The sequence below is a fragment of the Oncorhynchus clarkii genome, chromosome 3, assembly GCF_045791955.1.
Source record: "Oncorhynchus clarkii lewisi isolate Uvic-CL-2024 chromosome 3, UVic_Ocla_1.0, whole genome shotgun sequence".
NCBI classification, from domain to species: domain Eukaryota; kingdom Metazoa; phylum Chordata; class Actinopteri; order Salmoniformes; family Salmonidae; genus Oncorhynchus; species Oncorhynchus clarkii.
This window is the reverse complement of record NC_092149.1, coordinates 1,006,657-1,033,168: the sequence shown is the minus strand read 5'-3', so window position 1 is coordinate 1,033,168 and position 26,512 is coordinate 1,006,657. Positions and strand designations below refer to the sequence as shown.

Genomic DNA, 26,512 nt, shown 5'->3' with positions numbered 1-26,512 from the left:
TAAATACCATCAACTTAGTTGTAAAGTGTTTAACTGGTGTTTTCTGAATCATTTTGTTTGTCAGTCCAGTAGATGTGGATGTGAGGAGGATGAGAGGGTCGGTATTCTCTGGATGGAGCCTTTAGTTCAGTCAGTTCAGTAGATGTGGATGTGAGGAGGATGAGAGGGTCGGTATTCTCTGGATGGAGCCTTTAGTTCAGTCAGTTCAGTAGATGTGGATGTGAGGAGGATGAGAGGGTCGGTATTCTCTGGATGGAGTCTTTAGTTCAGTCAGTTCAGTAGATGTGGATGTGAGGAGGATGAGAGGGTCGGTATTCTCTGGATGGAGCCTTTAGTTCAGTCAGTTCAGTAGATGTGGATGTGAGCAGGATGAGAGGGTCGGTATTCTCTAGACAGTGATTACACTGAACAGCATCACTGCTGGAGGAATGGATGGAGTCTTTAGTTCAGTCAGTTCAGTAGATGTGGATGTGAGGAGGATGAGAGGGTCGGTATTCTCTAGACAGTGATTACACTGAACAGCATCACTGCTGGAGGAATGGATGGAGCCTTTAGTTCAGTCAGTTCAGTAGATGTGGATGTGAGGAGGATGAGAGGGTCGGTATTCTCTAGACAGTGATTACACTGAACAGCATCACTTCTGGAGGAATGGATGGAGTCTTTAGTTCAGTCAGTTCAGTAGATGTGGATGTGAGGAGGATGAGAGGGTCGGTATTCTCTGGATGGAGTCTTTAGTTCAGTCAGTTCAGTAGATGTGGATGTGAGGAGGATGAGAGGGTCGGTATTCTCTAGACAGTGATTACACTGATCAGCATCACTACTGGAGGAATGGATGGAGCCTTTAGTTCAGTCAGTCCAGTAGATGTGGATGTGAGGAGGATGAGAGGGTCGGTATTCTCTAGACAGTGATTACACTGATCAGCATCACTACTGGAGGAATGGATGGAGCCTTTAGTTCAGTCAGTCCAGTAGATGTGGATGTGAGGAGGATGAGAGGGTCGGTATTCTCTAGACAGTGATTACACTGAACAGCATCACTGCTGGAGGAATGGATGGAGTCTTTAGTTCAGTCAGTTCACCGTCTCTGCTGGTCTTCACTCGCCATCTAGTGGTGGAACAATGTTACTACACATCTACTGTTTATTACCTTCATGGTGGGCTTAAACTCTAGTAATTAAACCTGTTTGACTAGATAACAGGAACAACTTCTGATCAATCAAATTTAGTTAAATTACAATTCAAACTCACTCAATTTTTTAAAAAGTAAATAATTTATTTAGAAAAAATTATATGTAGCTATAAATACATTCTCATATAGTAAACAAAGTCTGTAATAAGACAGTAGAAAGACAACAAATTGTAGTGACGGGGTGAATCAATAGTTACATATCAGGATATTACATGTTTGGGAATAACAATAAAATCACAGTATCGAATCGCAATACATATGGTATCGGTACCTACAGTAAGTCTGTCAAATCTGTGGTTCTGCCCCTGAACAAGGCAGTTAACCCACTGTTCCTAGACCAGTTAACTCACTGTTCCTAGACCAGTTAACCCACTGTTCCTAGACCAGTTAACCCACTGTTCCTAGACCAGTTAACCCACTGTTCCTAGACCAGTTAACCCACTGTTCCTAGACCAGTTAACCCACTGTTCCTAGACCAGTTAACCCACTGTTCCTAGACCAGTTAACCCACTGTTCCTAGACCAGTTAACCCACTGTTCCTAGACCAGTTAACCCACTGTTCCTAGACCAGTTAACCCACTGTTCCTAGACCAGTTAACCCACTGTTCCTAGACCAGTTAACCCACTGTTCCTAGACCAGTTAATTGTTTTTTAAAGTATGGTGTTATTATGGTATGGGGAGGTCCCTGGTAATTCAATAGATATGGTATCGGCCCTTCAGTATGGTGTTATTATGGTATGGGGAGGTCCCTGGTAATTCAATAGATATGGTATCAGCCCTTCAGTATGGTGTTATTATGGTATGGGGAGGTCCCTGGTCCCTTAAACTTGATGTTCCTCCAACGGTGGGGGCGTGTCAAAGGTCAGGGGTCAGAGTACAGAACGATACTTGCAGGCGAACATCACCCAGACGGCACAGGCAGACTCGGGGTACGCAAACACCCGGACACGCACCGCCAGCCTCACGTGGTCCCCACGGCAACACACTATCTCATCACAGAACGGAGACCTGCCCAAACAACAACAGTCACACATCACTTCAGTATCCACGACAACACACACTTCTCCTGTCCTTCTTTTACCTGATCAACTTATAAAATTGTGAGGTGTCTAAAAGCTGGAAATATTCAGTGTTGCTATAGTTACCGGAGGCAAGTAGCGAAGGCTCGACATGTGTTGAGGAGCGTTGCTATAGTTACCTGAGGCAAGTAGCGAAGGCTCGACGTGTGTTGAGGAGCGTTGCTATAGTTACCTGAGGCAAGTAGCGAAGGCTCGACGTGTGTTGCGCGGTGTGTTGCTATAGTTACCTGAGGCAGGTAGAGAAGGCTCGACGTGTGTTGAGGAGCGTTGCTATAGTTACCTGAGGCAGGTAGAGAAGGCTCGACGTGTGTTGAGGAGCGTTGCTATAGTTACCTGAGGCAGGTAGAGAAGGCTCGACGTGTGTTGAGGAGCGTTGCTATAGTTACCTGAGGCAGGTAAGAGAAGGCTCGACGTGTGTTGCGGTGTGTTGCTATAGTTACCGGTGGCAAGTAGCGAAGGCTCGCGTGTGTTGCCGTGCGTTGCTATAGTTACCTGAGACAGGTAGCGAAGGCTCGCCGTGCGTTGTGGTGCGTTGCTATAGTTACCTGAGGCAGGTAGTGAAGGCTCGCCGTGCGTTGTGGTGCGTTGCTATAGTTACCTGAGGCAAGTAGCGAAGGCTCGCCGTGCGTTGTGGTGCAGGAAGTGGATGGGGAAACCTTTGAAGGTGTGTCCGTCCGGCACCGCCCTCCGCACAGCATCCTGGAACTCCTCGTTACCGCAGGAAGTCCCCGTGCAGCGCTCCAGCTCGTACGCCGCCAGGGCGGAGGACAGGACGTAGGACAGGTGGTCATCCCACACTGTGGCCAGGCCAAGGTCCTGGAGGGAGACACAGAGATCTACTATAATACAGACACAGAGATCTACTATAATACAGACCCAGAGATCTACTATAATACAGACACAGAGATCTACTATAATACAGACACAGAGATCTACTATAATACAGACACAGAGATCTACTATAATACAGACACAGAGATCTACTATAATACAGACACAGAGATCTACTATAATACAGACCCAGAGATCTACTATAATACAGACACAGAGATCTACTATAATACAGACACAGAGATCTACTATAATACAGACACAGAGATCTACTATAATACAGACACAGAGATCTACTATAATACAGACAGAGAGATCTACTATAATACAGACACAGAGATCTACTATAATACAGACACAGAGATTTACTATAATACAGACACAGAGATCTACTATAATACAGACAGAGATCTACTATAATACAGACACAGAGATCTACTATAATACAGACAGAGATCTACTATAATACAGACACAGAGATCTACTATAATACAGACACAGAGATCTACTATAATACAGAGATCTACTATAATACAGACACAGAGATCTACTATAATACAGACACAGAGATCTACTATAATACAGACACAGAGATCTACTATAATACAGACACAGAGATCTACTATAATACAGACACAGAGATCTACTATAATACAGACACAGAGATCTACTATAATACAGACACAGAGATCTGTTATAATACAGACACAGAGATCTACTATAATACAGACCCAGAGATCTACTATAATACAGACACAGAGATCTGTTATAATACAGACACAGAGATCTACTATAATACAGACACAGAGATCTACTATAATACAGACAGAGAGATCTACTATAATACAGACACAGAGATCTACTATAATACAGACACAGAGATCTACTATAATACAGACACAGAGATCTACTATAATACAGACAGAGAGATCTACTATAATACAGACACAGAGATCTACTATAATACAGACACAGAGATCTACTATAATACAGACACAGAGATCTACTATAATACAGACACAGAGATCTACTATAATACAGACACAGAGATCTACTATAATACAGACACAGAGATCTACTATAATACAGACAGAGATCTACTATAATACAGACACAGAGATCTACTATAATACAGACACAGAGATCTACTATAATACAGACAGAGATCTACTATAATACAGACACGGAGATCTACTATAATACAGACACGGAGATCTACTATAATACAGACCTAGAGATCTACTATAATACAGACACAGAGATCTACTATAATACAGACACAGAGATCTACTATAATACAGACACAGAGATCTACTATAATACAGACACAGAGATATACTATAATACAGACACAGAGATCTACTATAATACAGACACAGAGTTCTACTATAATACAGACACAGAGATCTACTATAATACAGACACAGAGATCTACTATAATACAGACACAGAGATCTACTATAATACAGACACAGAGATCTACTATAATACAGACACAGAGATCTACTATAATACAGACACAGAGATCTACTATAATACAGACACAGAGATCTACTATAATACAGACACAGAGATCTACTATAATACAGACACAGAGATCTACTATAATACAGACACAGAGATCTACTATAATACAGACACAGAGATCTTTTTTTGAGGGACAAAATGTCACTTAGGGCCCCCAAAAGGCTAGAGCCGGCTCTGACTGTATGTGTGGGTCTGGATGTGGATACACAGACCCATGAGCCAATATATACACACAGAGACCATGTTAATATCCTGTACTGTAGAGACACAACATGACTAGACACACAGAGACCATGTTAACATCCTGTACTGTAGATATACATGACTAGACACACAGAGACCATGTTAACATCCTGTACTGTAGATATACATGACTAGACACACAGACACCATGTTAACATCCTGTACTGTAGAGACACAACATGACTGACAGGTATGGGCTCTGACAGGTATGGGCTCTGACAGGTATGGGCTCTGACAGGTGTTACAGGTTAAACTGAGCCAACCTGTACGCCGTTGTTCGTACTCTCACCTTCCTGTGTTCCACCACCAGGTACCTCAGCTCCAGTTCCAGCTGGTTGGAGGCAGCGCTGGGCTCCAGGGAGGGGCCACAGAGAGGAGGTAGAGGGGGCAGAGAGGTGGTGCTGCCTGGGGAGCAGACTGAGCCAACAGCCTCCTCACTCATAGCCTTCCACTGGGACTGGTTGTGGAAGTCGAACGAGCAGAGTTCCACGGCGTCCGACGGCTGGCAGTTGGCCAGGAAGGACCTGTGGTTGAACACACAGCCGATGGTCCTGTAGGGATAGGAGGGGCGGGGCTGGGGGGCCAGGGGAGGGGCGTCTGGGTCAATGGCCTGGTGGAGGTACCTGAAACAAAAAATGGTTGAATAGGTAGAAATATATTGTGTAGAACAGACATGCCACTGACATACAGACTAGAGTGAGGGATCATCGCAGCTCTATTCATAACCATGCTGCACCCTGGTGAAGGGGACTCCGTTAACCTATCAGAAACTCCGCCAGAGAGACAGAGGACTTAATTGTTGCAGGTGTTGTTAAGCATCACATTTAAAACACCTCTGATGTGTTTTATGCAGTTGAAGAACAGAAGTTTGTTTGATCTGAAACAGTGTGGTTTTAGGAACATCTCATGTTGGCTAGCTGGAGTTTCCAAAATTCAACACGTCAAATCTTAGCGAAAAACTTGCGACTCGATTTAGCGAGAACAGTGCGCTGACTGTCTGTGTTCAGCCAAGCAGCTAACTAGTTAGCCAAGCAGACAGCTAGCTGTTTTGCTGCAGTAATAGCTAGCTGTTTTGCTGCAGTAATAGCTAGCTGTTTTGCTGCAGTAATAGCTAGCTGTTTTGCTGCAGTAATAGCTAGCTGTTTTGCTGCAGTAATAGCTAGCTGTTTTGCTGCAGTAATAGCTAGCTGTTTTGCTGCAGTAATAGCTAGCTGTTTTGCTGCAGTAATAGCGAGCTGTTTTGCTGCAGTAATAGCGAGCTGTTTTGCTGCAGTAATAGCTAGCTGTTTTGCTGCAGTAATAGCTAGCTGTTTTGCTGCAGTAATAGCTAGCTGTTTTGCTGCAGTAATAGCTAGTCTAGCTTGTTGATATTTCTTTGACGAGTCGCAAAGTGTGTAACTTTTCTGGTGAATGAAACTTGTTTGCTACAACACCTAGCTGCTACAACACCTAGCGGCTACAACACCTGGCTGCTACAACACCTAGCTGCTACAACACCTAGCGGCTACAACACCTAGCGGCTACAACACCTAGCGGCTACAACACCTGGCTGCTACAACACCTGGCTGCTACAACACCTGGCTGCTACAACACCTGGCTGCTACAACACCTAGCGGCTACAACACCTGGCTGCTACAACACCTAGCGGCTACAACACCTAGCGGCTACAACACCTAGAGGCTACAACACCTAGCGGCTACAACACCTAGCGGCTACAACACCTTGTTGCCTTGCGGCTACAACACCTAGCGGCTACAACACCTAGCGGCTACAACACATAGCGGCTACAACACCTAGCGGCTACAACACCTAGCGGCTACAACACCTAGCGGCTACAACACCTGGCTGTTACAACACCTGGCTGCTACAACACCTAGCTGCTGCAACACCTAGCGGCTACAACACCTAGCTGCTACAACACCTTGCTACAACAAGTGGCAACTTTGTTTCAAATAAATCATGTCATTGTAAAGAGGCAGCATTACCATGGAAACGGTCTGAACTGTGTCTGGTATTATTTTTTTTCTCCCCAACTTCCATCTTGTCTCATCGACTGCCCTACGGGCTCTGGAGACGAAGGTCCAGTCGTGTGTCCTCTGAAACATGACCCGACAAACTGCACTTCTTAACACCCGCCCGCTAAACCCGGAAGCCAGCCGCACCACTGTGTCAGAGGAAACACAACCGGTTTAACCCAGAAGCCAGCCGCACCACCGTGTCAGAGGAAACACAACCGGTTTAACCCAGAAGCCAGCCGCACCACCGTGTCAGAAGAAACACCGCCGGTTTAACCCGGAAGCCAGCCGCACCACCGTGTCAGAGGAAACACCGCCGGTTTAACCCAGAAGCCAGCCGCACCAATGTGTCGGAGGAAACAACGCCGGTTTAACCCGGAAGCCAGCCGCACCACCGTGTCAGAGGAAACAACGCCGGTTTAACCCAGAAGCCAGCCGCACCAATGTGTCGGAGGAAACACTGTTCAACTGACCATCGAAGTCAGCCTGCAGGCGCCCGGCCCGCCACATGGAGTTGCTAGAGTGAGCCAATTGTGCACCGTTTTATGGAACTCCCGGTCAAGGCCGGTTGTGACACAGCCTGTGACCAAACCCGGGTCTGTAGTGACGCCTCAAGTACTGCGATACAGTGCCTCAGAACGCTGGCCACTCGGAAGACCCTGGGCTGGTCTTTTTGATCTGAACGTCTCGTCTTCAGGTCAGCTACAACATTATGAAACAGTCTGGTTGTGTCTCGTCTCAGGTGGGGCCGTTGTATCTGAACCAGGCTTCAGTCTCACCTGTGTGCGGTCAGGCTCTCCCAGAAGGTGATGGTGCTGTCAGTGCCCCTGGTCATCACCCATGTGTGTGCCAGGCTCTTGGGCTTAGTGCCAACACACACGTAGGCATCCAGGCCGAACCCCAGCAGCAGACTGCACAGCAGGGTGGCATGGTCCTCACAGTCGCCCTGGAAACACACAACCAATCAGATCAGAGAGATGTCACAGTCTCCCTGGAAACACCAAAAACATCATGTCTCAGTCTGGTCTCAGTTCCTAACTCTAACCCACAGGGCTGGTCATCATGTCTCAGTTCCTAACTCCAACCCACAGGGCTGGTCATCATGTCTCAGTTCCTAACTCTAACCCACAGGGCTGGTCATCATGTCTCAGTTCCTAACTCTAACCCACAGGGCTGGTCATCATGTCTCAGTTCCTAACTCTAACCCACAGGGCTGGTCATCATGTCTCAGTTCCTAACTCTAACCCACAGGGCTGGTCATCATGTCTCAGTTCCTAACTCTAACCCACAGGGCTGGTCATCATGTCTCAGTTCCTAACTCTAACCCACAGGGCTGGTCATCATGTCTCAGTTCCTAACTCTAACCCACAGGGCTGGTCATCATGTCTCAGTTCCTAACTCTAACCCACAGGGCTGGTCATCATGTCTCAGTTCCTAACTCCAACCCACAGGGCTGGTCATCATGTCTCAGTTCCTAACTCTAACCCACAGGGCTGGTCATCATGTCTCAGTCTGGTCTCAGTTCCTAACTCCAACCCACAGGGCTGGTCATCATGTCTCAGTTCCTAACTCTAACCCACAGGGCTGGTCATCATGTCTCAGTTCCTAACTCTAACCCACAGGGCTGGTCATCATGTCTCAGTCTGGTCTCAGTTCCTAACTCCAACCCACAGGGCTGGTCATCATGTCTCAGTTCCTAACTCTAACCCACAGGGCTGGTCATCATGTCTCAGTTCCTAACTCTAACCCACAGGGCTGGTCATCATGTCTCAGTTCCTAACTCTAACCCACAGGGCTGGTCATCATGTCTCAGTTCCTAACTCTAACCCACAGCGCTGGTCATCATGTCTCAGTCTGCTCTCAGTTCCTAACTCCAACCCACAGGGCTGGTCATCATGTCTCAGTTCCTAACTCTAACCCACAGGGCTGGTCATCATGTCTCAGTTCCTAACTCTAACCCACAGGGCTGGTCATCATGTCTCAGTTCCTAACTCTAACCCACAGGGCTGGTCATCATGTCTCAGTTCCTAACTCTAACCCACAGGGCTGGTCATCATGTCTCAGTTCCTAACTCTAACCCACAGGGCTGGTCATCATGTCTCAGTTCCTAACTCTAACCCACAGGGCTGGTCATCATGTCTCAGTTCCTAACTCTAACCCACAGGGCTGGTCATCATGTCTCAGTTCCTAACTCTAACCCACAGGGCTGGTCATCATGTCTCAGTTCCTAACTCTAACCCACAGGGCTGGTCATCATGTCTCAGTTCCTAACTCCAACCCACAGGGCTGGTCATCATGTCTCAGTTCCTAACTCTAACCCACAGGGCTGGTCATCATGTCTCAGTCTGGTCTCAGTTCCTAACTCCAACCCACAGGGCTGGTCATCATGTCTCAGTTCCTAACTCTAACCCACAGGGCTGGTCATCATGTCTCAGTTCCTAACTCTAACCCACAGGGCTGGTCATCATGTCTCAGTCTGGTCTCAGTTCCTAACTCCAACCCACAGGGCTGGTCATCATGTCTCAGTTCCTAACTCTAACCCACAGGGCTGGTCATCATGTCTCAGTTCCTAACTCTAACCCACAGGGCTGGTCATCATGTCTCAGTTCCTAACTCTAACCCACAGGGCTGGTCATCATGTTTCAGTTCCTAACTCTAACCCACAGCGCTGGTCATCATGTCTCAGTCTGCTCTCAGTTCCTAACTCCAACCCACAGGGCTGGTCATCATGTCTCAGTTCCTAACTCTAACCCACAGGGCTGGTCATCATGTCTCAGTTCCTAACTCTAACCCACAGCGCTGGTCATCATGTCTCAGTCTGCTCTCAGTTCCTAACTCTAACCCAAAGGGCTGGTCATCATGTCTCAGAGGATAGAGGAGGAGGAGAGGAGAGATGAGAGGAGAGGGGAGGGGAGAGGATAGAAGAGGAGAGGGGAGAGGATAGAAGAGGAGAGGGGAGAGGATAGAAGAGGAGAGGGGAGAGGATAGAAGAGGAGAGGAGAGGGGAGAGGATAGAAGAGGAGAGGAGAGGGGAGAGGATAGAAGAGGAGAGGGGAGAGGATAGAAGAGGAGAGGGGAGAGGATAGAAGAGGAGAGGGGAGAGGATAGAAGAGGAGAGGGGAGAGGATAGAAGAGGAGAGGAGAGGGGAGAGGATAGAAGAGGAGAGGCATTTATTCATTCTGCTGCACTGGGGAAATCCCAGAACCGTCCATCAGGATATAAATAAATCTTCTCATAACAGACCGTTTAACCGTTTCAGAAATAAATTATTTTACAATTCCACCACTGACGATTAGAACACAGAGTTCAGAGGTTAAAGACGTCATAGCATTACAGCTGTCTAAATGCTTACGGCTGTGTGTGTGGTTCAGAACAGAGCCAGTCCTCACCTTGTTTCTACAGAGGAAGGCGAGAAGGGAGCACCACTGCTCCTGTTTGCCCCCTCCCCCCACCACGGGGGCTTTCTCCAGGCCCAGCAGGCTAACGAAGCGGGCCGCCTGACGGGGACTCTCCAGGAGACGACCAGCGCGCAGGACACGCACGTAGGAACACACCGGCCTGTTGACGCCGTTCTCATCCTGCAAGCAACACAGCAAAGTTCAAATACAGCCCGGATAACACCCAGCCCGGCTAACACCCAGCCCGGCTAACACCCAGCCCGGCTAACACCCAGCACGGCTAACACCCAGCACGGCTAACACCCAGCCCGGCTAACACCCAGCACGGCTAACACCCAGCACGGCTAACACCCAGCACGGCACGGCTAACACCCAGCACGGCACGGCTAACACCCAGCACGGCACGGCTAACACCCAGCACGGCACGGCTAACACCCAGCACGGCACAGCTAACACCCAGCACGGCTAACACCCAGCACGGCTAACACCCAGCACGGCTAACACACTGTCCGGTTGACACCCAGCACGGCTTACACACTGTCCGGTTGACACCCAGCACGGCACGGCTAACACCCAGCACGGCACGGCTAACACCCAGCACGGCACGGCTAACACCCAGCACGGCACGGCTAACACCCAGCACGGCACGGCTAACACCCAGCACGGCACGGCTAACACCCAGCACGGCACGGCTAACACCCAGCACGGCACGGCTAACACCCAGCACGACACAGCTAACACCCAGCACGGCTAACACCCAGCACGGCTAACACCCAGCACGGCTAACACCCAGCACGGCTAACGCACTGTCCGGTTGACACCCAGCACGGCTGACACACTGTCGGGTTGACACCCAGCAACGCACGGCTAACAACCAGCACGGCTAACAACCAGCACGGCTAACAACCAGCACGGCTAACAACCAGCACGGCTAACACCCAGCACGGCTAACAACCAGCACGGCTAACAACCAGCACGGCTAACACCCAGCACGGCTAACACCCAGCACGGCTAACACCCAGCACGGCTAACACCCAGCACGGCTGACACCCAGCACGGCTGACACCCAGCACGGCTGACACCCAGCACGGCTGACACCCAGCACGGTTGACACACTGTCCGGTTGACACACTGTCCGGTTGACACACTGTCCGGTTGACACACTGTCCGGTTGACACACTGTCCGGCTGACACACTGTCCGGCTGACACACTGTCCGGTTGACACACTGTCCGGTTGACACCCAGCACGGCTGACACCCAGCACGGCTAACACCCAGCACGGCTAACACCCAGCACGGCTAACACCCAGCACGGCTAACACCCAGCACGGCTAACACACTGTCCGGTTGACACCATTCTCATCCTAAAAAACACAAAACAATGTTTTTGAATATTATTAAACACTAACACATCAGTATTATATTAATACACAAGTATTAACAATGTGAGGACCTGAGCAAAGATCTTGACCAGTTTGGATTGGTTGGCCTGTCTGATCTCTAGAAACTCTCTCCACCACTGTTTCGCATAAACCAGAAACAGCCTCTCCTTCTCCGCCGTCTTCTGTCGCTCCAGGGACTGCTGCAAACAATAAACACCAGTAACAATCACTATCAACCCCTGCCTCTTAGGAAGGAACACTATCAACCCCTGCCTCTTAGGAAGGAACACTATCAACCCCTGCTTCTTAGGAAGGAACAATATAAATGTCTGCCTCTTAGGAAGGAACAATATACAGTGCCTTGCGAAAGTATTCGGCCCCCTTGAACTTTGCGACCTTTTGCCACATTTCAGGCTTCAAACATAAAGATATAAAACTGTCTTTTTTTGTGAAGAATCAACAACAAGTGGGACACAATCATGAAGTGGAACGACATTTATTGGATATTTCAAACTTTTTTAACAAATCAAAAACTGAAAAATTGGGCGTGCAAAATTATTCAGCCCCCTTAAGTTAATACTTTGTAGCGCCACCTTTTGCTGTGATTACAGCTGTAAGTCGCTTGGGGTATGTCTCTATCAGTTTTGCACATCGAGAGACTGACATTTTTTCCCATTCCTCCTTGCAAAACAGCTCGAGCTCAGTGAGGTTGGATGGAGAGCATTTGTGAACAGCAGTTTTCAGTTCTTTCCACAGATTCTCGATTGGATTCAGGTCTGGACTTTGACTTGGCCATTCTAACACCTGGATATGTTTATTTTTGAACCATTCCATTGTAGATTTTGCTTTGTTTTGGATCATTGTCTTGTTGGAAGACAAATCTCCGTCCCAGTCTCAGGTCTTTTGCAGACTCCATCAGGTTTTCTTCCAGAATGGTCCTGTATTTGGCTCCATCCATCTTCCCATCAATTTTAACCATCTTCCCTGTCCCTGCTGAAGAAAAGCAGGCCCAAACCATGATGCTGCCACCACCATGTTTGACAGTGGGGATGGTGTGTTCAGTGTGATGAGCTGTGTTGCTTTTACGCCAAACATAACGTTTTGCAAAAACTTTGCAAAAACTTTGCAAAAAGTTCAATTTTGGTTTCATCTGACCAGAGCACCTTCTTCCACATGTTTGGTGTGTCTCCCAGGTGGCCTGTGGCAAACTTTAAACGACACTTTTTATGGATATCTTTAAGAAATGGCTTTCTTCTTGCCACTCTTCCATAAAGGCCAGATTTGTGCAATATACGACTGATTGTTGTCCTATGGACAGAGTCTCCCACCTCAGCTGTAGATCTCTGCAGTTCATCCAGAGTGATCATGGGCCTCTTGGCTGCATCTCTGATCAGTCTTCTCCTTGTATGAGCTGAAAGTTTAGAGGGACGGCCAGGTCTTGGTAGATTTGCAGTGGTCTGATACTCCTTCCATTTCAATATTATCGTTTGCACAGTGCTCCTTGGGATGTTTAAAGCTTGGGAAATATTTTTGTATCCAAATCCGGCTTTAAACTTCTTCACAACAGTATCTCGGACCTGCCTGGTGTGTTCCTTGTTCTTCATGATGCTCTCTGCGCTTTTAACGGACCTCTGAGACTATCACAGTGCAGGTGCATTTATACGGAGACTTGATTACACACAGGTGGATTGTATTTATCATCATTAGTCATTTAGGTCAACATTGGATCATTCAGAGATCCTCACTGAACTTCTGGAGAGAGTTTGCTGCACTGAAAGTAAAGGGGCTGAATAATTTTGCACGCCCAATTTTTCAGTTTTTGATTTGTTAAAAAAGTTTGAAATATCCAATAAATGTCGTTCCACTTCATGATCGTGTCCCACTTGTTGTTGATTCTTCACAAATAAATACAGTTTTATATCTTTATGTTTGAAGCCTGAAATGTGGCAAAAGGTCGCAAAGTTCAAGGGGGCCGAATACTTTCGCAAGGCACTGTAAATGTCTGCCTCTTAGGAAGGAAGATGTCAGTGAATCATAGCGTGACAACATGACAGAGCATAGCAGCATTACGACCAGTCTCTGACCTGTGTGGTGATGATGTCAGGTGACAGGATCTCTGACAGAGGAGGGTAAAGGTCAAGACTCATGTTGAGTACACCAGCCGTCACCTTACATTCAACACCTGTTGGGATACAGAGGAGATATACTGAACACCTGTTAGGATACAGAGGAGATATACTGAGGAGACATACTGAACACCTGTTAGGATACAGAGGAGATATACTGAACACCTGTTAGGATACAGAGGAGACATACTGAACACCTGGTAGGATACAGAGGAGACATACTGAACACCTGTTAGGATACAGAGGAGACATACTGAACACCTGTTAGGATACAGAGGAGACATACTGAACACCTGGTAGGATACAGAGGAGACATACTGAACACCTGTTAGGATACAGAGGAGATATACTGAGGAGATATACTGAACACCTGTTGGGATACAGAGGAGACATACTGAACACCTGTTGGGATACAGAGAGGAGACATACTGAACACCTGTTAGGATACAGAGGAGACATACTGAGGAGATATACTGAGGAGACCTACAGAACACCTGTTAGGATACAGAGGAGACATACTGAACACCTGTTAGGATACAGAGAGGAGACATACTGAACACCTGTTAGGATACAGTGAGGAGACATACTGAACACCTGTTAGGATACAGAGGAGATATACTGAGGAGACATACTGAACACCTGTTAGGATACAGAGGAGACATACTGAACACCTGTTAGGATACAGAGGAGATATACTGAGGAGACATACTGAACACCTGTTAGGATACAGAGGAGATATACTGAGGAGACATACTGAACACCTGTTAGGATACAGAGGAGATATACTGAACACCTGTTAGGATACAGAGGAGATATACTGAACACCTGTTAGGATACAGAGGAGATATACTGAACACCTGTTAGGATACAGAGGAGACATACTGAACACCTGTTGGGATACAGAGGAGATATACTGAACACCTGTTAGGATACAGAGGAGATATACTGAACACCTGTTAGGATACAGAGAGGAGACATACTGAACACCTGTTAGGATACAGAGGAGATATACTGAACACCTGTTAGGACAGAACAGAAACACCTTACACTCACTACCGACAGTTGGAACAGAACAGAAACCCAGAACAGCAGACAGGAAGTTTTCCCTCTCTTTTGTCTTTAATTTCTATGTATTTAACTGGGTGTAAATCAGGCTAATTAATAGAAAATGCAGGTTCATTTTCCTTCAGAAAATTAAACCTCAAATAGTTTAACCCTAGCGTCCTTACCGACTCCAAGCAGCTCTACGGCAATGCTGGTCTTCCCAGAGGGAGAGGAGAGGACGGTCCTCCAGTCCAGGAAGTAAGAGGAGACCAGGGTGGTCTCGCTGGACGTGTCTCTCTTTATCAACACCAGGTGTACCGGGTCACAGATAGACAACATCGTGGTGGCATCTGCCATCTTACTGCCATCGCCTGTAAGACACAGAGACAAAGGAAGGTCACGAACAACAAGCCTGTTCAGAGAGGATCAATTATTAAGTTGTTGTTGTTGGTAGTACCCCCCCCTCTCCTCCCCTCTCTGTGTATCTCCAGCAGGAAGCCCTCCTGCAGGTCTGGCTCACAGGCACAGGGGACAGGCTTGGAGTGGAAGCGCTGGTTCCTGAAGTGCAGGTAGAGGGTGAAGGTGGAGCAGACCTGACCAGGTAGAGGCTCTGGCTCCTGGAGGTGCTCTAGAAAGGCCTTACCCCCCAGGACCTGGAGGTACAGGTACCTCCTCGCTGGGTCCATGTTGGCTGGGAGGACAGAAATACAATCATTTGACACTGAACAGTAGTAAGGGAACGTCAGGTGCTACTAGAGACTTCTCGTTCAATCTCCCCGGTAACAGTGTTTCTTACTTTTCTTGAGCTTCGTCGGGTCCTTGTCAATAAAGTGAGTTGCAGGCTTCGGAGTGTTCTGGAGTCCTAACTCGGTGTCAGGCACTTCCTGTCAAAACACTGTCAAAGTTATGAAGGTACGGAAGCCCAGAGAGGACATAAAACAAACCCCTCATTATGTTGAGATCACAACTTATTTATGTCATGAACACTACAAACCCCCTCATTATGCTGAGATCACAACTTATTTATGTCATGAACACTACAAACCCCTCATTATGCTGAGATCACAACTTATTTATGTCATGAACACTACAAACCCCCTCATTATGCTGAGATCACAACTTATTTATGTCATGAACACTACAAACCCCTCATTATGTTGAGATCACAACTTATTTATGTCATGAACACTACAAACCCCTCATTATGCTGAGATCACAACTTATTTATGTCATGAACACTACAAACACCTCATTATGCTGAGATCACAACTTATTTATGTCATGAACACTACAAACCCCCTCATTATGCTGAGATCACAACTTATTTATGTCATGAACACTACAAACCCCCTCATTATGCTGAGATCACAACTTATTTATGTCATGAACACTACAAACCCCCTCATTATGTTGAGATCACAACTTATTTATGTCATGAACACTACAAACCCCATCATTATGCTGAGATCACAACTTATTTATGTCATGAACACTACAAACCCCCTCATTATGTTGAGATCACAACTTATTTATGTCATGAACACTACAAACCCCATCATTATGCTGAGATCACAACTTATTTATGTCATGAACACTACAAACCACCTCATTATGCTGAGATCACAACTTATTTATGTCATGAACACTACAAACCCCCTCATTATGTTGAGATCACAACTTATTTATGTCATGAACACTACAAACCCCCTCATTATGTTGAGATCACAACTTATTTATGTCATGAACACTACAAACCCCTCATTATGTTGAGATCACAACTTATTTATGTCATGAACACTACAAACCCCCTCATTATGTTGAGATCACAACTTATTTATGTCATGAACACTACAAACCCCTCATTATGTTGAGATCACAACTTATGTCATGAACACTACAAACCCCTCATTATGCTGAGATCACAACTTATTTATGTCATGAACACTACAAACCCCCTCATTATGTTGAGATCACAACTTATTTATGTCATGAACACTACAAACCCCCTCATTATGTTGAGATCACAACTTATTTATGTCATGAACACTACAAACACCTCATTATGTTGAGATCACAACTTATTTATGTCATGAACACTACAAACCCCCTCATTATGTTGAGATCACAACTTATTTATGTCATGAACACTACAAACACCTCATTATGTTGAGATCACAACTTATTTATGTCATGAACACTACAAACCCCTCATTATGCTGAGATCACAACTTATTTATGTCATGAACACTACAAACCCCTCATTATGTTGAGATCACAACGTATTTATGTCATGAACACTACAAACCCCCTCATTATGTTGAGATCACAACTTATTTATGTCATGAACACTACAAACCCCTCATTATGTTGAGATCACAACTTATGTCATGAACACTACAAACCCCCTCATTATGTTGAGATCACAACTTATTTATGTCATGAACACTACAAACACCTCATTATGTTGAGATCACAACTTATTTATGTCATGAACACTACAAACCTCCTCATTATGCTGAGATCACAACTTATTTATGTCATGAACACTACAAACCTCCTCATTATGTTGAGATCACAACTTATTTATGTCATGAACACTACAAACCCCTCATTATGCTGAGATCACAACTTATTTATGTCATGAACACTACAAACCCCCTCATTATGCTGAGATCACAACTTATTTATGTCATGAACACTACAAACACCTCATTATGTTGAGATCACAACTTATTTATGTCATGAACACTACAACCCCCTCATTATGTTGAGATCACAACTTATTTATGTCATGAACACTACAAACCCCTCATTATGTTGAGATCACAACTTATTTATGTCATGAACACTACAAACCCCTCATTATGTTGAGATCACAACTTATTTATGTCATGAACACTACAAACCCCCTCATTATGTTGAGATCACAACTTATTTATGTCATGAACACTACAAACCCCTCATTATGCTGAGATCACAACTTATTTATGTCATGAACACTACAAACCCCTCATTATGTTGAGATCACAACTTATTTATGTCATGAACACTACAAACCCCTCATTATGCTGAGATCACAACTTATTTATGTCATGAACACTACAAACCCCTCATTATGTTGAGATCACAACTTATTTATGTCATGAACACTACAAACCCCTCATTATGTTGAGATCACAACTTATTTATGTCATGAACACTACAAACCCCTCATTATGTTGAGATCACAACTTATTTATGTCATGAACACTACAAACCTCATTATGTTGAGATCACAACTTATTTATGTCATGAACACTACAAACCCCTCATTATGTTGAGATCACAACTTATTTATGTCATGAACACTACAAACCCCTCATTATGTTGAGATCACAACTTATTTATGTCATGAACACTACAAACCTCATTATGTTGAGATCACAACTTATTTATGTCATGAACACTACAAACCCCCTCATTATGCTGAGATCACAACTTATTTATGTCATGAACACTACAAACCCCCTCATTATGTTGAGATCACAACTTATTTATGTCATGAACACTACAAACCCCTCATTATGTTGAGATCACAACGTATGTCATGAACACTACAAACCCCTCATTATGTTGAGATCACAACGTATGTCATGAACACTACAAACCCCTCATTATGTTGAGATCACAACGTATGTCATGAACACTACAAACCCCTCATTATGTTGAGATCACAACTTATGTCATGAACACTACAAACCCCTCATTATGTTGAGATCACAACGTATGTCATGAACACTACAAACCCCCTCATTATGTTGAGATCACAACTTATTTATGTCATGAACACTACAAACCCCCTCATTATGCTGAGATCACAACTTATTTATGTCATGAACACTACAAACCCCCTCATTATGCTGAGATCACAACTTATTTATGTCATGAACACTACAAACCCCTCATTATGCTGAGATCACAACTTATTTATGTCATGAACACTACAAACCCCTCATTATGTTGAGATCACAACTTATTTATGTCATGAACACTACAAACCCCCTCATTATGCTGAGATCACAACTTATTTATGTCATGAACACTACAAACCCCTCATTATGTTGAGATCACAACTTATTTATGTCATGAACACTACAAACCCCCTCATTATGTTGAGATCACAACTTATTTATGTCATGAACACTACAAACCCCTCATTATGTTGAGATCACAACGTATGTCATGAACACTACAAACCCCTCATTATGTTGAGATCACAACGTATGTCATGAACACTACAAACCCCTCATTATGTTGAGATCACAACGTATGTCATGAACACTACAAACCCCTCATTATGTTGAGATCACAACTTATGTCATGAACACTACAAACCCCTCATTATGTTGAGATCACAACGTATGTCATGAACACTACAAACCCCCTCATTATGTTGAGATCACAACTTATTTATGTCATGAACACTACAAACCCCCTCATTATGCTGAGATCACAACTTATTTATGTCATGAACACTACAAACCCCCTCATTATGTTGAGATCACAACTTATTTATGTCATGAACACTACAAACCCCTCATTATGTTGAGATCACAACGTATGTCATGAACACTACAAACCCCTCATTATGTTGAGATCACAACGTATGTCATGAACACTACAAACCCCTCATTATGTTGAGATCACAACGTATGTCATGAACACTACAAACCCCTCATTATGTTGAGATCACAACTTATGTCATGAACACTACAAACCCCTCATTATGTTGAGATCACAACGTATGTCATGAACACTACAAACCCCCTCATTATGTTGAGATCACAACTTATTTATGTCATGAACACTACAAACCCCCTCATTATGCTGAGATCACAACTTATTTATGTCATGAACACTACAAACCCCCTCATTATGCTGAGATCACAACTTATTTATGTCATGAACACTACAAACCCCCTCATTATGCTGAGATCACAACTTATTTATGTCATGAACACTACAAACCCCTCATTATGCTGAGATCACAACTTATTTATGTCATGAACACTACAAACCCCTCATTATGTTGAGATCACAACTTATTTATGTCATGAACACTACAAACCCCCTCATTATGCTGAGATCACAACTTATTTATGTCATGAACACTACAAACCCCTCATTATGTTGAGATCACAACTTATTTATGTCATGAACACTACAAACCCCCTCATTATGTTGAGATCACAACTTATTTATGTCATGAACACTACAAACCCCTCATTATGTTGAGATCACAACGTATGTCATGAACACTACAAACCCCTCATTATGTTGAGATCACAACTTATTTATGTCATGAACACTACAAACCCCCTCATTATGTTGAGATCACAACTTATTTATGTCATGAACACTACAAACACCTCATTATGTTGAGATCACAACTTATTTATGTCATGAACACTACAAACCCCTCATTATGTTGAGATCACAACTTATTTATGTCATGAACACTACAAACCCCTCATTATGTTGAGATCACAACGTATGTCATGAACACTACAAACCCCTCATTATGTTGAGATCACAACTTATTTATGTCATGAACACTACAAACCCCTCATTATGTTGAGATCACAACTTATTTATGTCATGAACACTACAAACCCCTCATTATGTTGAGATCACAACTTATTTATGTCATGAACACTACAAACCCCTCATTATGTTGAGATCACAACTTATTTATGTAATGAACACTACAAACCTCCTCATTATGTTGAGATCACAACTTATTTATGTCATGAACACTACAAACCCCTCATTATGTTGAGATCACAACTTATTTATGTCATGAACACTACAAACCCCCTCATTATGCTGAGATCACAACTTATGTCATGAACACTACAAACCCCCTCATTATGCTGAGATCACAACTTATGTCATGAACACTACAAACTCCTCATTATGTTGAGATCACAACTTATGTCATGAACACTACAAACCCCTCATTATGTTGAGATCACAACTTATTTATGTCATGAACACTACAAACCCCCTCATTATGCTGAGATCACAACTTATGTCATGAACACTACAAACCCCTCATTATGCTGAGATCACAACGTATGTCATGAACACTACAAACCCCTCATTATGTTGAGATCACAACTTATGTCATGAACACTACATAACAAAAGTTGTTTTGTTGAGATGACGAGATAAACTATAGGAGTGGATCAGCCCCTGGTGGATCAGAGCCCACAGTGGATCAGAGCCCCTGGTGGATCAGAGCCCCTGGTGGATCAGAGCCCACGGTGGATCAGAGCCCCTGGTGGATCAGAGCCCCTGGTGGATCAGAGCCCGCGGTGGATCAGAGCCCGCGGTGGATCAGAGCCCACGGTGGATCAGAGCCCCTGGTGGATCAGAGCCCCTGGTGGATCAGAGCCCACAGTGGATCAGAGCCCATGTTTTTATTGACTGCTACACTAAGGGATGGTACATTTCATGCTAAGGGTACATTTCATGCTGACGTCATGCTTTCATTTGTGTTTGGAGATCATTATCAGTTTCTACGTTAGAATGTGAACAAGTTAAATGTCCCTTTAGAGTTAATGGGGCATCTATGCCCTTAACTCTGCCTGACAGGCAGCCCTGTCTACCAGGCTTTATGCCACCCCCGAGACCACAGCCAATCGCATGCAAGCAACAACGCAGCTAACTTGGCTCGTCTTGTGAGTGAGTAAGTGAGCTAGCAAGGTAGTTCTGTCAGCTAGTGAGCTTGTTATCTGTGCTGGTTGTTAGCTTGCATAACTGATATCTGTAAGGGACACTGTATGTTTTATGGATGCTATTTACATTTACAGAGTGGGTGAGCTTCATTCCTGACAGGCTGATCAGATTCAATAGCAGCCTCAGGATGCTGCCTCTGAGCCTCTCAGGATGCTGCCTCTGAGCCTCTCAGGATGCTGCCTCTGAGCCTCTCAGGATGCTGCCTCTGAGCCTCTCAGGATGCTGCCTCTGAGCCTCTCAGGATGCTGCCTCTGAGCCTCTCAGGATGCTGCCTCTGAGCCTCTCAGGATGCTTCCTCTGAGCCTCTCAGGATGCTGCCTCTGAGCCTCTCAGGATGCTGCCTCTGAGCCTCTCAGGATGCTTCCTCTGAGCCTCTCAGGATGCTTCCTCTGAGCCTCTCAGGATGCTGCCTTGTAGGCTGTTTCATATGTAAGGCTCCTTGCAGACAGCATACTGACTTATCAGCCTCTGAGGCTGCTGTTGAATCTGATCTAGCTCTGAGGCTGCTATAGAATCTGATCTAGCTCTGAGGCTGCTATAGAATCTGATCTAGCTCTGAGGCTGCTATAGAATCTGATCTAGCTCTGAGGCTGCTGTTGAATCTGATCTAGCTCTGAGGCTGCTGTTGAATCTGATCTAGCTCTGAGGCTGCTGTTGAATCTGATCTAGCTCTGAGGCTGCTATAGAATCTGATCTAGCTCTGAGGCTGCTATTGAATCTGATCTAGCTCTGAGGCTGCTATAGAATCTGATCTAGCTCTGAGGCTGCTATAGAATCTGATCTAGCTCTGAGACTCCTATAGAATCTCATCTAGCTCTGAGGCTGCTATATAATCTGATCTAGCTCTGAGGCTGCTATAGAATCTGATCTGGCTCTGAGGCTGCTATAGAATCTGATCTAGCACTGAGGCTGCTATAGAATCTGATCTATCTCTGAGGCTGCTATTGAATCTGATCTAGCTCTGAGGCTGCTATTGAATCTGATCTAGCTCTGAGGCTGCTATAGAATCTGATCTGGCTCTGAGACTGCTATATAATCTGATCTAGCTCTGAGGCTGCTATTGAATCTGATCAGCCTGCCAGGAATAGAGCACAACTACTCTGGATTATATGCATCAACCTATAAATCACTGACAGCTAATCCGCCTGCAAGGAGCTTTACCTATGAAACAGCCTCTAAAGGCAGCATCCTGATTCATCCGCCTCTGAGGCTGAAATTGAATCTGATCAGCCTGTCAGGAATGGAGTTGATCAACTGAACAGTTAAATATTATCCACAAAACAAATAGTGTCCATTATAGTTATACACATATCAGTTATGCACGCTAACAATCAGCATAGACAACTTTCTAGTAAGACGATCCAGCTAACTAGCCAAGTTAGCTGCGTTGTTCCTTGCATGCGATTGGCAGTGGTCTTGGGGGCGGCACACAGCCTGGGAGACAGGGCTGCTTGTCAGGCATTGTTCGGGGCTTAAATGCCCCAGGAGTGCATTGTGACAGCCACAGGACTCCTTGATGAGGTGGTTAAATCCTGCATGGTGCATCTGAACAAATGAATGGATGATGCGTGGTACTTTCGATTATATCGTGGTCTCAATTAAACAACGTTTGTTATGTAGTGACCATGAGATAAGTTGTGATCTCGACATAACAAGGGAATTAATTTTGGTGTATATTCATGTCCTCTCTGGACTTCTGTAGAAAGCTGCATTCAACCTCCGATAATAAAACGTGCTGAACGGAAGAGTTCCCACAACTCACCTTGGAGAAATGAAGATCCTTCATGACATCGTCTACGATTCCCCTGCGTTGCAGAGCCCGGAGGAAGTCCTCCTCAGACAGAGAGCTGTGTCCAGGGTCCAGATCCTCTCTCACGGTCTCCGCCAACACATCCCTGATCTTCCCATGGATGTTTATCTGACAAAACACACATTACTACTAGTCACTACATCTTAGAACAGAATGGTTCAAGCCCCACTCCTGGCTGTTCTCCCTCAATGGCAACAGTCTCTCTTTAACTATAAGTGTTTCCCTGTACTAGCTACAGTTGAAGTCGGAAGTTTAAATACATTTAAACTCAGTTTTTCACAATTCCTGACATTTAATCCTAGTAAAAACTCCCTGTTTTAGGTCAGTTAGGATCACCACTATATTTTAAGAATGTGAAATGTCAGAATAATTGTAGAGAATTATTTATTTCAGATTTGATTTCTTTCATCACATTCCCAGTGGATCAGAAGTTTACATGCACTCAATTAGTATTTGGTAGCATTGCCTTTAAATTGTTTAACTTGTGTCAAACATTTTGGGTAGCCTTCCAAAAGCTTCCCATAATAAGTTGGGTGAATTTTGGCCCATTCCTCCTGACAGAGCTGGTGTAACTGAGTCAGGTTTGTAGACCTCCTTGCTCGCACACGCTTTTTCAGTTCTGCCTACCAATTTTCTATGGGATTGAGGTCATAGCTTTGTGATGGCCACTCCAATCCCTTGACTTTGTTGTCCTTAAGCCATTTTGCCACAAATTTGGAAGTATGCTTGGGGTCATTGTCCATTTGAAAGACCCATTTACGACCAAGCTTTAACTTCCTGACTGATGTCTTGAGATGTTGCTTCAATATATCCACATAATTTCCCTTCCTCATGAAACCATCTATTTTGTGAAGTGCACCAGTCCCTCCTGCAGTAAAGCATACCCACAACATGATGCTGCCACCCCCGTGCTTCACAGTTGGGATGCTGTTCTTCGGCTTGCAAACCTCCCCCTTTTTCCTCCAAACATAATGATGGTCATTGTGGCCAAACAGTTCTATTTTTGTTTCATCAGACCAGAGGACATTTCTCCAAAAAAGTATGATCTTTGTCCCCATGTGCAGTTGCAAACCATTGTCTGGCTTATTTATGGCGGTTTTGGAGCAGTGGCTTCTTCCTTGCTGAGGGGCCTTTCAGATTATATCGATATAGGACTTGTTTTACTGTGGATATCGATACTTTTGCACCTGTTTCCTACAGCATCTTCACAAGGTCCTTTGCTGTTGTTCTGGGATTGATTTGCACTTTTCGCACCAACGTACATTCATCTCTAGGAGACAGAACGCGTCTCCTTCCTGAGCGGTATGACGGCTGCGTGGTCCCATGGTGTTTATACTTGTGTACTATTGTTTGTACAGATGATCGTGGTACCTTCAGGCATTTGGAAATTGCTCCCAAGGATGAACCAGACTTATGGAGGTCTACAATTTTTTTTCTGAGGTCTTGTCTGATTTCTTTTGATTTTCCCATGATGTCAAGCAAAGAGGCACTGAGTTTGAAGGTACACCTCCAATTGTCTCAAATTATATAAATTAGCCTATCAGAAGCTTCTAAAGCCATGACATCCTTTTCAACTTAGTGTATGTAACCTTCTGACCCACTGGAATTGTGATACAGTGAATTATAAGTGAAATAATCTGTCTGTAAACAATTGTCGGAAAAATGACTTGTGTCAAGCACAAAGTAGATGTCCTAACTGACTTGCCGAAACTATAGTTTGTTAAAACAATACATTTGTGGAGTGGTTGAAAAACGAGTTTTAATGACTTCATAGCTATCAGATTGGTAATGATCATTTTAAATGCTTCGATAACTAGCTACCTTGATCAGATGGTTGTGTATGATCTGCTTTAGTTCAGATGCTTTCTCCGGTGGTAGAGACATCTCGGTAGAATTCCACCTGCGTTTCGCCCCTTTTACTAAATGAACACTACACTGTACGTGTGGTAAGAAGTGCTACATATAAATGGCTTATAGTTGTCTTATTTGCCTGAATAACACGAAGGATCGGGAAAATCCATCTGCAAAAACTTCAATCCCAGACCTCCATAACAATAACAACTGCCAGTTTAAACTGTGGCGGAAAAGGAAGCGGGCATGTGTCTTCCTCATTGCCTGAAGCGGTTCGTCTAATTAAAGTCTCAACTAAGGACAAAACCATTCCCTTAAATAACAAAAATCACACCAAGTATTACATAAAACCATCACTTTTTAAAGACTGAATCTTGTTTAACGTGTATTTGCTTTATTTTCATTCAATATTTTACATTTCTATAAATCGTCAGCGATAAACTACTCGGTTATAGAAAGGACCCACAAGGACCAGTTTGTAGTTTGAGAACTGATTGTAGTTTTCTCAGAGATACTTTTCAGGCGACGTGAAACGCCCACTGTGTGCGTTGTCCATGCGTCGTCGATGGGCCGCGCCGTGCATCGACGTAATGGCGAAAACAACCGAGTGAAAACGAAAGTTGAGGATGGTGTATTCAGGGCAGGTGTTTCTGCAACTGATGAAAGTCGGACACTAATATGGTTTTTCGACAGCAAGGCTCAGATCAACATGGCGCTGTTGCCATTGTTTAGAAGTAAAACATAGCTCCAACCCCCATATCACACACTCACAAGCTGAAATATTTTGGGGACATTATACAATCAATCATTGAGAGCCTCTAAAATCACATTTATTTGTATTACTTCACTGTACATGAATCGTGGCAAAGTTGGTCCCTTACGAAAATGTACCATGGTAGTAAAATAAAAAATAAATACCATGGTAACGTTACTATTATGGTTTTTGGGGCACTACAATGGTAGTAAAATACATTGATATTGGTGCAAATGCCATGGAATTTTCCTGCCATGGTAGTGTATGTATGTACTAGCAGCATGTGGTGAAACATGAAAGCATGGTAGTTGTATGCAATGTATTATGGTGGTCTGTGTCCCCCCGTTTTTTTGGGTAAAGTGACCAAAAAACCTAGTAATTTATGGTACCCACATAATGCAACAGTGACTACTAGCTCTGCAATGGCAAAGCGTAGTACCCTCTTAAACCCCTTTAACTCAGTGAAAAACCACAACATGGT

At 44.5% G+C, this 26,512-nt stretch overlaps 1 protein-coding gene across 1 annotated transcript; it reads right to left on the bottom strand.

The window, feature by feature from the left end:
* Window positions 1-1,252: 1,252 nt before the first annotated feature.
* LOC139405609 (centrosomal protein of 76 kDa-like) lies at window positions 1,253-25,497 on the bottom strand. Its single transcript, XM_071148016.1, has 12 exons — window positions 25,248-25,497; window positions 23,379-23,534; window positions 15,633-15,720; window positions 15,294-15,527; window positions 15,022-15,207; window positions 13,751-13,848; window positions 11,738-11,866; window positions 10,276-10,464; window positions 7,665-7,831; window positions 5,160-5,493; window positions 2,868-3,085; window positions 1,253-2,198 (listed from the first exon to the last, which is right to left on the bottom strand). Exons 1-12 carry the CDS (start codon window positions 25,308-25,310, stop codon window positions 2,060-2,062), a joined length of 2,001 nt encoding a protein of 666 aa, XP_071004117.1. The 5' UTR covers window positions 25,311-25,497; the 3' UTR covers window positions 1,253-2,059.
* Between the last annotated feature and the right edge of the window lie 1,015 nt (window positions 25,498-26,512).

Coding starts and splice junctions, on each gene's coding strand:
- LOC139405609 (XM_071148016.1), bottom strand. CDS start 25,310: ATGTCTCTACCACCGGAGAAAGCATCTGAACTAAAGCAGATCATACAC. Junction 15,528..15,632: donor CCCGACGAAGCTCAAGAAAA/GTAAGAAACACT, acceptor CTGTCCTCCCAG/CCAACATGGACCCAGCGAGG. Junction 3,086..5,159: donor TGGTGGTGGAACACAGGAAG/GTGAGAGTACGA, acceptor GTCTCCCTCCAG/GACCTTGGCCTGGCCACAGT.